This window comes from Neomonachus schauinslandi, chromosome 14, assembly GCF_002201575.2.
Source record: "Neomonachus schauinslandi chromosome 14, ASM220157v2, whole genome shotgun sequence".
NCBI lineage: Eukaryota > Metazoa > Chordata > Mammalia > Carnivora > Phocidae > Neomonachus > Neomonachus schauinslandi.
Window position 1 is genome coordinate 44,472,732 of NC_058416.1, and position 12,289 is coordinate 44,485,020.

Sequence of the window (12,289 nt, forward strand, 5' to 3'; positions counted from 1 at the left end):
AAGCAAGTGCACTACAGCCCAGATCTCAACCCATCTCAACTGCTGGATAACACAAACCTGTTTTCTCATAGGTGCCCAATTTCAACCACAACACATAACCAAACAAGACAAATTCTCAGCAATTCTTTGTGGTGAGAAGAATCGAAATAAAACTGGGGGAAATCCTCAATTTCAAAGATTCCCAGCTAAAGAAATACAATGTAAGCAAACATTTTGTGTTCCTGAAATGCCCTGTGTCTACAGTGATCAGGTAGAGAAAAGTTATTTCAAGTTCAAATATAACTTGCCGATTGCCACATGGTGCAGAGTCTTTCCACCCCTACACTCCCAAAACCCAATCAGACAAGTGGCCGTAATCTGACTCCCAGTGCACTGGGAGCTGCGGGGCAGGCAATGAGAGCTGCACTCTGGCCAGGGAAGGCATGAGTGGCAGACCCGCAGCAAGGCAGTGGGGGTAAGTCTTTCTTCGCCTTCAGGGAACAAAGCGCGGGCCAAAAGATGAAACTCTGACTCTTTTGTTATAGATATATGTGCCTTCTCAGACAGAATTTAGAAGGAAACTGTAAGGCAGGTAGGTGATTCTTTTCTATCTGGCTACTGGGCATAATCATAGAGACATAGGGAAGGGAGAAGAAAAGAAGGATGCTTTGTTGCAAAATCCTCCAAATATTCGAGACCTGTGCATGCACAGGGAAATTACCCTATGGAGGTAAATCTATCTGCAGTATTTTTCTTCAGAAAAATTACTCACCGGGAAGCTCAGCTGTCCAGAAGTGGATCAGGCTGTGTGTTCAGCTAGAAAATAATGTGCCCGGTTCAGTACAACCCGGGCACATCAACAAACCCCTTTGTTCTGGGGTGAGAGAAGCAAAACAAATAGTGTTGATCAATTTTCCGTGAGTGTGAACACATAAGGGAACATTGCTGATAATAACAGGAGCTATGACAGACTCTGCCTGCCGAGGTGAGCACTTGGAAGGTCAGGGCTATGTATGTGCTGCCTGGGAACTTTGGGGTTCGCAGCTAACTGAGGCTGTTCGCTCTGCCCTGGAAGGACATCAGATTCTGTGGGTTTTCCAAAAAAGTCAAAGCACTGTTAAGGAGCATATTTATCTATTCGGCGGGGGAGGGGGGGTTGGGGGGGGTTGATGTTGTTGTTGTTGTTTTAATTCCTCTAGCTGATGAAAATTTGAAGCTGAAAGAGCAACTGAGTTTCTTAAATTAGGTCTCTGGAGAGGCAGGAGTCAACAGGCAGGGAGATAGAAAGTGAGGGAGCCAGGGCATAGCCAGGAGGTGGCCTTTTGCCAGGGCCCGCCTCTCTTGGTGGTACGTGGTGCTGAAAGGGACCTGGGGTATCCTGCCCCCTGCCCCCCCAGCCTCCTTGGTTTCCTCCTTTGTCCTCTTCCTATCTCCCCGTTGAGGATATTTTTAATGTCTCTCTCAGGGCATACTCCCTGCCCCATTCCAAGTGCTGTTTTGGCTCTTTATTTTCTCTTCCTCTAGTGAATATGATGCCATGGTCCTCCCAGCTGGGCTTTCTTATAATTACTTAGAGGAGTTCACATGCAGGGGACATCAAGGACAGGGCTGGCTGTCCCCCTTCTGGAGCCACCCCGCCTTGGGCCGAAAATGGGTTTCTCCTTCCAGCTCTGAAGCAAAGCCCCGTATCAAAGCAGAGGCTGAGTTGAGATCCTAAAGGTCAAGGGAGAGTTCCCCTAGCCCTTTTTAGCACAGCATTTCCCCACTGCTCATCCAGAACCCAGGCTCCTGGGAAGGGGAGGGGGGCTCCTTCCTTATACATCAAGGGGAAAGCTGTAATAACTCTACCCTGTTCAAATACCTGGCTTTCTCGCCTAACCCTTTTCATAGTCCTCTGGTGATCAGTCTCTCCACACTCCTTCGCTCTCGCCACTATCACAGGCAAAGGATAAGGGCAAATGCCTTGAATAATGGGGTAACTAGAGTAATTGCCCCCACATTGGGAATTCTAGCCATTTCTTGCCCAAACCAGCAGTTGGCATTAATATCCTCAAACCCCATCCCTTCTCAGCTCCAAAGATCCTCAGACAATAAGAGGAAAACAGACTGGAGGAAGAAAATGCTCCCTCCCAACGGCTGTCTTGCTGCACCCCACCCTCCTCCCAGCTCCCCAGCACACCCACAAAGTCCCCCAGAATTGGCGCCCCCGCCGTCTTTCCGGGCCACTCTGAAGGAGGAGAAGGCCGCCAAGAAGACGCTGAAGAACAGCCACTCTCCGTGGAGCCTTCTGCTCCGAGGGCCACTGCCCCCGGCCCCGCGCCCCCGCCGCCGGTCCCCGCACTCGGCTGCCCCTCGAGGGCGCAGACCGGGTGCCCGGGGCGCCCACCCCGGCCTCCAGGGTCCCTTTGGGGAGGCGTGTCTGAGGGGTCACGTCGGGGGTCGAGAGAGGGTCAGGCACAAGGGTCTGTCGCCCAGCCCGGCAAAGCACGGCGGAGGCCAGGATGCAGCCTTCCCCCGCGCGGCTGCTGGGACGCCTGGGACAGGGGCGGGGCGAGGGCGGGGCAGGGGCGGGGCCGGCGCTGGGCGGTGGCTGTTTGTCCCCCTGGCACCCGCCCGGGGGTGGCCGCTCCCCTGGGGCCCGAGGTTGACACGGCCCAGCGCCGCGCGCCCAGGTCCGCAGGGGAGATGGGGGGAGTGTCCCTGTTGCCGCTCCGGCCCTGCCCGTTCCCACCGCCCCGGCCGGTCACCCTGAGTTCCCCTCCCCCGAACGACTTTACCTTCTCCAAAGACCGGCTTCAGCATTCCTGGCCTCCTCGCGGGCCTCCTCCCTAATCCCGCAGTCTGCTGGGGGCGAGGAGCATCACGCTCCACAAATCCATTTTCAGAGGGCCATTTTGAGCAACAAAGTGCAAAACTGCAAAAGACCTCCCTTTTTTTTTTTTTTAATTGCTTTACGTTCAAAATATAAATGGCATGTTGAAAGTACATTGAAACTTAAAAACTTGCTCTGAGGTAATTAACTCTTGCTCTGAGGTAAATATATTCCCTTCTTAGTTGTTTAAGAAACTCGATTTAGACATTTTCCTTTCTAGGGATGAGCTGTGACCGTTAAATAAAAGGAGGCTAGCATCACAATTTGACTGTTAAGGAGACCATTAATTAATTTAAAAGGTTTTCTGGAAGCATTCTTTCTTGATATGCAAATAACCTTTGAGTGGGTCCTTCCCCCCAGTCGGGCAAGATCACACGCCTGGAGTCTTCACCCAAATTCAATTCATGAACCCGGCTCTGGTAAACTGATTAGGATCTGTTTTCTTTTCAGTAAGTGTGGACCATTGTGTAGAAGAGAGAACATCATGGTGGCTTTCAGAGGGGTCTGGACTCAAGCTTTCTGGAAGGCAGTCACAGCAGAATTTCTGGCTATGCTCATCTTTGTGCTCCTCAGCCTGGGATCTACCATCAACTGGGGGGGAACAGAAAAGCCCCTACCTGTCGACATGGTTCTCATCTCCCTCTGCTTTGGACTCAGCATTGCAACTATGGTGCAGTGCTTCGGCCACATCAGCGGCGGCCACATCAACCCTGCTGTGACAGTGGCCATGGTGTGCACCAGGAAGATGAGCATCGCCAAGTCTGTCTTCTACGTCACGGCCCAGTGCCTGGGCGCCATCATCGGAGCCGGGATTCTCTACCTGGTCACACCTCCCAGTGTGGTGGGGGGCTTGGGGGTCACCACGGTAACGTCTGTAGCTCTTATTTTCAAACTAGGACTCCGGGCTTCTTGCAGACCCCTGCCACAGGACACCCCGATGGCCTGAGAGACTTTCCTAAAATTGCTAATTTCTTCCCAGAGAATTTCTGATGACTCTTGCTACCCGTGAAAACTGATCCCAGCAACACTGATTGTATCCATATATAATCATTGTTTGTCATCGAGTGATGAATATTATTAAGTCTAGGTGGCACAAAAATTGTGTTGGTTTTTTTCCCTGGGTCTCACTCCCATCCCAGCGACCATACTAGACTATATATTTAGCTTAAGGCATTTTTATTACAACTATTTGTTGGTTCGCTAGCAGAAGAAACAATTTTGTTTCTTGTCACTTTCATGAGATTTAAAATGATCTACATCAAAGGTCACACTTAAAAAAATAAATTGACGTTTGATCCTAGTTTTGTCCTTAACTGGTTAGGAACATTCAGTTGTTAGCTCAGCACGAGGATTGATCAAAAAAACCTCACACAGTTTAAATTTTAATTGAAATATATATTAATTAATTTAAACCTAATTAATGGATTTAATCATTGCCTTATAAAATTACAAGACTCTCAAGAAACTCCTTTATAAGTTACATTCAGCAGCTGCACATTTTGCTTCCTTTGTAGAAAAGGACATTCAGCACAAATTCCCGCTTGGTCATTGCAGGAGTAATTAATTATCTGTGATGGCCCAAAATGAGTGGAAATTCATTCCTTTTTTGTTTTGTTTTTTGGGGTTTTTTTGGATGCAGGGGGAGCGTCTCACTTGGGGGGGGGGAACAGAGGGCTCAAATTAACCATTGCTTTTTCCAGTGAGGAAGTATGCCTTTCACAATGATATGTTATCACAGAAAATGTATTCATGCTTCAATTCAGATGGAGCATTTCTCTCTTTTTAGGTTCATGGAAATCTTACCGCTGGTCACGGTCTCCTGGTGGAGTTGATAATCACATTTCAGTTGGTGTTTACTATTTTTGCCAGCTGTGATTCCAAACGGACTGATGTCACTGGTTCAGTAGCTTTAGCAATTGGATTTTCTGTTGCAATTGGACATTTATTTGCAGTAAGTTTCCAAGTCCATTTAAATAATTGATTCATTTCATTTAGCCTCCCCCTAGAGCTGGCTTAAAGATCTTGTGTTTATAGCTGTAGTTCTTTAGTATCCAGCCACGTTTGTCCATTGTAGGTGATTATTTTGCTAACTTTATGAGGAGAATGTTGACATGGCTGCTAACATCTGGACAGTTTCTCTAACCCACTTGGCAAATGGTAGCAAATTGCAGTGAATGCTTCCTGCTCCTAGTCCCGTTTCAGCAATGTCTGAAGTGGTTTTCTTTTTCCCTATAGATCAATTACACCGGTGCCAGCATGAATCCCGCCCGATCCTTTGGACCTGCAGTTATCATGGGAAATTGGGAAAACCACTGGGTAACCATCCTGTTGATAATTCCTGTCCTCCTACACTTGAGGACAATTACCCCATGGAGCTCTTTTTTTTTCTTTGCTCGCTAGTTTTCTTACTCCCTCCCAACCTTGACTCCCCACTTTCCTACACCCTTCATAAAGACCAGGGAGAGAGCAGCCCAGATCTACTGTAAAACATCTCATCTTATATCTGCTCGGGGCCTTCGGTAATAGTCTTTCTTTTTTAACAAGTGCTGCCCTGGGCACTGTATCTGATAGACTTACCTATGTGGAACAAGTGAAAAATCAGGGTGATCTGGTGAATATGGGGTTTCACTCATTGAAAGTAAAGCCTTCCTGGCGATAACAAAATATACACTTGCAAAAAAAATTAAAAGAAGAAGAAAGAAATGCTTAAAAGCACTGCCCATAGCAAAAATATTTATCTTTTTTGTTTACAAAAGCATGAACCCAATTAATAGTATGTGAGTCAGAAGCATTTGAACTGCAGATGGAGAGGAATCAATGGTGGGAATGTTTATGCCGTTATCACCATAACCATACTGGAAACATCGATGACTTTCCGAAGAGGCACGCTCTCCAGTCTCCTGGCCAACCTACTTACTCATGTGGTGGCGGTGCTTCCAGGGAGTAGCGATGTCCATTTTTAAATATCGTGATCCATTTTATTTCAATTGTTTCTTACAACAAAGGAATTTCAATCCCTTAAATGAATAACATGGCAGTGTTAAGGCCACTCCTAGACTAACTTAAAATAACCAATAAAATATGAGACTTATGTAAGCCAGCCTCAAGTAGGGCAAACTTTGATTGTCACTTATGTGCCGTGAATGCTATTTTACAACTTTTATTTTTAATTCATGAATATAACCATATGTCACTTGTGCTTTAATCTCATTCACACAGTGGTTATTGACCCAGTTACATCCATCCAACCGTAGTATACATTACAAATGAGAGGAAATCGCACCACTACTATGGGCATTCACTGCTAAGAAAACTGTACTGAGTTTTTAAAAGTAATTTCCATCCTTAAAGAATGAGAGTCAGTGTTCAAAAGCAAAATTTTGGACCCAGCCATGCAAAGAATGTCAACATATACCATCCATGAGATCGGTCATTTTGCCACCGATATTTCCATTTATGTCTCAAAAAATTTGCCACATTAATAGGAATGGAAATTTTTAATGGGCAGTATATAGTTACTTACGGTAAAGGTACAACTGTTAAGTTCAACTTTATTAAATTCGAACTATTTTTGTAATTACAATTTAGACAAATAACAATTTTTAACTTTAGTTATGAAGACTTTAAAATGTGGTTGAAAATATATGGCTTTTATTAATCACCTACTGGTTGTGGTAGGCTAGCTAAAACTTGACTAGTAGGAAAATATTTAGCTTGTTGACTGAATTAAAGTTTTCCCCTTGTTCCTTTTTTTTTTTTTTAAAGATTTTATTTATTTGACAGAGAGAGCACAAGCAGAGGGAGAGAGAGGGAGAAGCAGGCTCCCCGCCGAGCAGGGAGCCCGATGCGGGACTCGATCCCGGGACCCTGGGACCATGACCTGGGCCGAAGGCAGCCGCTTAACGACTGAGCCACCCAGGCGTCCCAGCCCCTTGTTCCTATTTTATAACAAACTTAATCCCACTGAATACAAATGCTCGTTCTGTCGCAATGGTTGTGCGGATTTTAGAACTAATTTACAGCACATTTGCAGATGGATTGATTGATAGAGAGAGTAACATCAAAATATTAATGGTGAGTTTTCTAGGTAGTGCAATGACATGTTTTAGTTTTCCTCTTCGCACTTTCTATATATCTATAGTTTTAGCAAGAAAAATGATTGACCTTTATAAATTTGGAAAGTCATTTTAAAGTATGTTATGACTTTTGTTTTGGAATAGCAACCTGAAACTGAGATTTGCTCTTTTGGGGGAGCATGTAGCCAGATGTCTTCTTCGTAGGGGTTTTGGGGATGCATCAAAATTATTTAGCAGTCCCTTGTCTCCCTTGTGGGAGTCATAGCATGGAGAATAGAACATATCTAATGAGCTCTTACTAAAGGAACAGAAAGTAAAGACATTTAGAGGAGGGCTCTCATTTCTCCTTTGAACGGGCAGGGAGAAGGTCACCTCTTACATGGTTTCTTTCTGTTCAAGATAAGGAGCTTGGTCCTTGCAGCCACTCTACCAGGAGTTTCCATGTGAAGTGTATGTGCTCAGCTACAGCTCACATTTTGAATTTTCTTTAGATTTTGCAATGAGGAAGCCACGTGAAATTAACTTCCAGAGAGTGTCAGGCGAGAAGCATTCCTCTTATTTTTTTCAAATGAGACAAGGGGAGGCTCATGGAAAACGGTGCAGTAGTTCAAAAAAGAGGCTTGAAATCACACAGACCCGAAATCCCAATTCAAGCACTTGCTAAGCATGAAATCCTAAGCAAACTTCTTGCCCTCTCAGAGTGTCAGCCTTCTTACCCATAAAATCAGGACAATAATCATATCTACCTCAAATGTTGCTGTTGGAATTATGTGAGTTAATACAAGAAAAGTGCTAAGTACAGCTGGCTCAGTAAACAAGGTTTCCATTGCTCCACTGAATCTGTTGAATGAATGTCCACTATTCTGCCGCATATATGTGCTCCAAGCAAACGTTGAGGTTTACCAAAACTCAACATTTAGTTTACTCTAGATGCAATAAAGATAGGATAAAAAGCTTCCATTTGTTGAATGAAAAAATCCTATGGAGTTGCTAATCCTCAACTAACCATCACCCATAAACCCAGTACTGGGTTTTTTTCACCAAGTGACCATGGTAGGAACCGTGAGGATGAAAGAAGAGTAATGAACAAATCATGAGGTTTTCAATGAATTAAATCACCAGATTTTAGGGAAGAAAAGCGTGTAGCATACAGAAAATGACTCACCGCCAGCCTATTCACATACAACGTTAAATTGTCTAGGAAACATGGAATGGAGCCTGTTGCTATGAAATTGGAACTAATAAATACAAGTATTATTTCAATTTAATTTTTACAACCTATGAGGTCTGTATTATCATAATCCCCACTTCGCAGATGAGGAAATGAAGTTTTAAGAAGTTAAGTAAGTGAATCAAGAATTCACCAAATTGCTAAGTGGTGGAGCTGGGATTCCACTGATTCCCTGCTGAGTAACTATAGCTCAAATGATAAAATCTGTATGTTGATTGCGATTAGGTAGGAAACCAAAGTAAAATGGCAATATTAAGAAAATAAGATAAGTACTCTCCAGAAATTCTTTTTTTTTCCTGAAGAATTCTTAGTGTACCCTTTGTAGGTAACACCACCAAAGAGGGGTTATCTTGACTTTAAGGATTATCAGAAAAATGGGAAGGAAATAACTAATGAAAGCAAGAAAAGAGAAAACAGCCTTTCCTTATTTTCCGTTCGTATGTTATTTAGCAATTTGTGGATCTCTGATGTGCAGATGATGTATTTTCTTATATTCTTTCCAATCCTGCTTTCTTCTGCACAGCACATTTGGTCTCTTAATGTTAACCAGCTAGGCTCTAGATTCATGAGTTGCCCAAAAGAATAGTTTTCTTCCACTTTCACTCCATAACTCTTCCATCTTTTCCCCTAGATATATTGGGTCGGACCAATAATAGGAGCTGTCCTCGCTGGTGGCCTTTACGAGTATGTCTTCTGTCCAGATGTTGAACTCAAACGTCGTTTGAAAGAAGCCTTCAGCAAAGCTGCCCAGCAAACAAAGGGGAGCTACATGGAAGTGGAGGACAACAGGAGTCAGGTAGAGACTGACGACTTGATCTTAAAACCTGGAGTGGTGCATGTGATTGACATTGACCGGAGCGAGGAGAAGAAGGGGAAAGACCCATCGGGTGAGGTGTTGTCTTCAGTATGACTAGAAGATGGCACTGAAAGCAGACATGAACCCTCAGAACTGTCCTCAGATTTCCTTCCACCCATTAAGGAAACAGATTTGTTATAAATTAGCCATGCGCAGGGTTGTTTTTTCATGTCCTATTATTTAGGCTAGACAAGAAATATTTCTTTGTTCTACCAAGGAGGAATGGAAGAAACCTATTGTGAATTCCAAATCTAAAAAAGAAGTCTTCTTAAAGTGTCCCCAAAGCAAATATGAATCTAGTTTATCCTGCTGCCATTCATTAATAATCAATTTAAAATGTGGATCAAGATTTGGTTAAGTCTTGCCTGGCAGAACTTAGAGACATACCTATCAGTTTATTCCTCCTCAACCATGACCCTGGGATTGTCAATCCTCGTTTGAGTATTTATTCCATTAAGTCAAATTTTTCAATGGCAAGAGACAGTATGTCACAAAGTCATGCACATTCAAGAGAGGAAATATAACAAGCTCTTTTATGGGTAGTCCCTTATTATAAACAACCTCGGCAAGAGAATATTAACAAGGGTCATTGCTAATGAATTGTTTCCATTTTTTATGTCAAATACCCAACTTTCAACCTGAACTCCAATTCATAATATTCCTTCCTCTTCCTCAGTGTCCAAGGTAATGATGACCTAAAGCCCAGAAATTTGAAGAATGTTCAGAAACCCTGTATATTTATTGGTTCCATCTAATAAAATATCCAAATCATAAGAAACACCTATTAAAACAAACAGGACAAACAGACTCATAAGATCTTACTGGAGTGGAGGAAAAATTACCATTATAAAAAACCATAAGGATAAAAGAACCTATATCCTGGAATCAAATAGTTGATCTGTTTTCAGTGCACATCCTCAAATACACCAGGTGAGGTTAAATATCTAAGCTTTTAACCACTTAACCATGTTGCTTATTTTTTTAATTTATTGGCAAAACTGGGGGTTTTGTTTGTGACTTTGGTTATCTATATGTAAACATTAGCTGAGATTTCTTTTTCATAACAAGAACATAACTAGCTGAATCCTAATTTTTGTTATTAAGCTCTGCTCACTCTGGAAAGTGTCAAGTGGGGCCCTACCCAGTCCCCATTTCTGCTTCTCTGTCACTTCTCATGAAGTTCGTTGATAATCTTCAGGGTGGCATGTGACGGTATTTTAATGAATGAAAATGCAGGAGAGATAAGGAAGGCCATGGTTGCAGAGTAAAAGGGTGAGGACATCAGAACACTCCGTATTCAGAGCTGACCAGACCACCGATCTTTCACTTGTAGAGATATTGTACCTAGGAACCCAACACCGTTTTTAAGTATTTTCATTATTGACTCATTTATCTGTCAAGACATCTGTTCCTCCTGAACTGCTCTGCCTTGAGTTAGTAGAATGGTCTCTGGAAACCCCAGCCTCTATCATCTTAACCATCCAGGCTAGACTTTATCCTAGACAAAGAGCTGCAAACGTCAATTTAATGAACAAAGAGCTAGTAGGGAAGCGAAAAACCCATCACTGCAAAGAATGGCTTGAAAACAAGCTGATTATCAAGGGCTTTCTTCTCCCACGCACAGTTTCAACTATGTGCCACTTTTTAGTGTTAGTAGCAGGTGTGCGTCTGTGGCAAAGAGATAATGGACCACTGTTCAACCTGATTCTCTTCGGTGCTAAGAAAGTGATGCACGAGGTCCGCAGGGAGGCATCACACCAGGGCAGTGCCTGGGTGGTGTTCATGGACGATTCCCAACCCCAGGCCCCTTGCTCAGATGTGTGGCCAACCACACCCTCCACCAGGGAGACCCATCGTTTCCTGTTTGGGGCGACATCTATAGGAAGTAGGGTGAGATTCTAATGATGATTTATGCTTGTCTTTTCAAACGTTTGTACGGTATACCACTAAAGGCTTAAAATCGGGGGAGGGGGGCGTGTAGGCTCAAAAGATAATGCTATCAACAAGGGCAAACATGTCAGCTCAAAAGTTAACAAGGAAAAGTTAAACAGATTTTTCGAATATGCTTACAATTTGCTGGCTTACAATCGATTTTATTCAGCCATATGGTTTACTTCTTATACACTCACTTTTATACTCACTTCCAGTTAAAGTATTTAATAAGTTAGTGCTTAAAAAAAAAAAAAATAGGCATGAATGATGTTTTTGTAAATTGTTTTCCAGCAACCAGCAGAGTGCCTGGCACTTAGTAGGTATGTGTTAGTTAATAAAAATATATAAATTTCATTTAGGATTTAAGAATGTAAATAATTTTCTTCTAATCTTGCTTTTGCTCAGTATTTAATAAAAGCTTGATTTCAAGGACTACTAAGGGAAGGCAATATAAATGTAAAAACCACAAAATATATTTTTGCATTCTACTATTTCAGAGGCATAGAGCGAATGAAAGCTTTAGCACTTTTTTTTTCCCCTGCATATGAGACAACATATTTTGTATTTCACTCAAGGCTCTGCCAGTAAAAAGTAATGAAATTGTACCTTTCTAATGACATCTATGCAGCAGGGGTCTATTGCCTTGTGGATGGCACCAAATTATCCAAGTGTATTAGGACACGAGGGCTTTTCCCTTTAATCCCTTCTTATTAATGAAGTGCATCATGCTGCTCCCAGGAGAGGGCTGCTGACAGATAGACAGAAAAGAGATCAGAGAGAAAAAACTGGAAGGACATAAATGAATTATACCCAGCCAGGAAGCAATGCCAAGCATCTCTTCCCTATGGAAAAATACAATAAGCACCCCAAAATTGTGACTTGGTCCCTACAATGAAAATGTATATAGTTTGTCAAAAGAAGTACAAAGGGTAAGAGTCATTTTTAAGTTTGGGGGGGCTTTCTTAAATATTTGGGGCCCAGCATTTGAATGTATTTTTTCATTGTTGAAGTTGGCTTTTTTTTTTTTTTTTCCCCAAGAGTCCTAAACTTTTACACTGGAAGGAAATACTTTCTGGTACCTAAATTGTTGCCTAGATGTAAGATTCCTACACTTTGTTTCTACCGTTTGATGCTTTTCATAAATTCTTCCCCTTTCTGACTCTTCTCCTAATGTAGTTGATAGGTCCTAGCTGTCACTCAGTCTGAAAAAAAGGGATTAGAAATATCTGAATAACATAGATGATGGCATTAAACTATCTGATTAATTGTTAAAGGTCTGATTCCAAATAGGACAGACTATTCTTCTTAGGCCGTTGAAACCTGGCCACTTAACTTACTGGTTT

General features: G+C 42.7%; 1 protein-coding gene across 2 annotated transcripts; it reads left to right on the forward strand.

Annotated features, from left to right (window-relative positions):
- The first annotated feature begins 413 nt into the window (after window positions 1–413).
- Window positions 414–9,068, forward strand: AQP4 (aquaporin 4). Of its 2 annotated transcripts, XM_021686271.1 has the most exons (5): window positions 414–454; window positions 3,302–3,716; window positions 4,638–4,802; window positions 5,087–5,167; window positions 8,790–9,068. In XM_021686271.1, exons 1-5 carry the CDS (start codon window positions 423–425, stop codon window positions 9,066–9,068), a joined length of 972 nt encoding a protein of 323 aa, XP_021541946.1. In that variant the 5' UTR covers window positions 414–422. The 2 variants fall into 2 exon arrangements, with proteins under 2 accessions (XP_021541946.1, XP_021541945.1); XM_021686270.1 differs by lacking the exon at window positions 5,087–5,167 and having other exon boundaries at window positions 423–454.
- The last annotated feature ends 3,221 nt before the right edge of the window (window positions 9,069–12,289 follow it).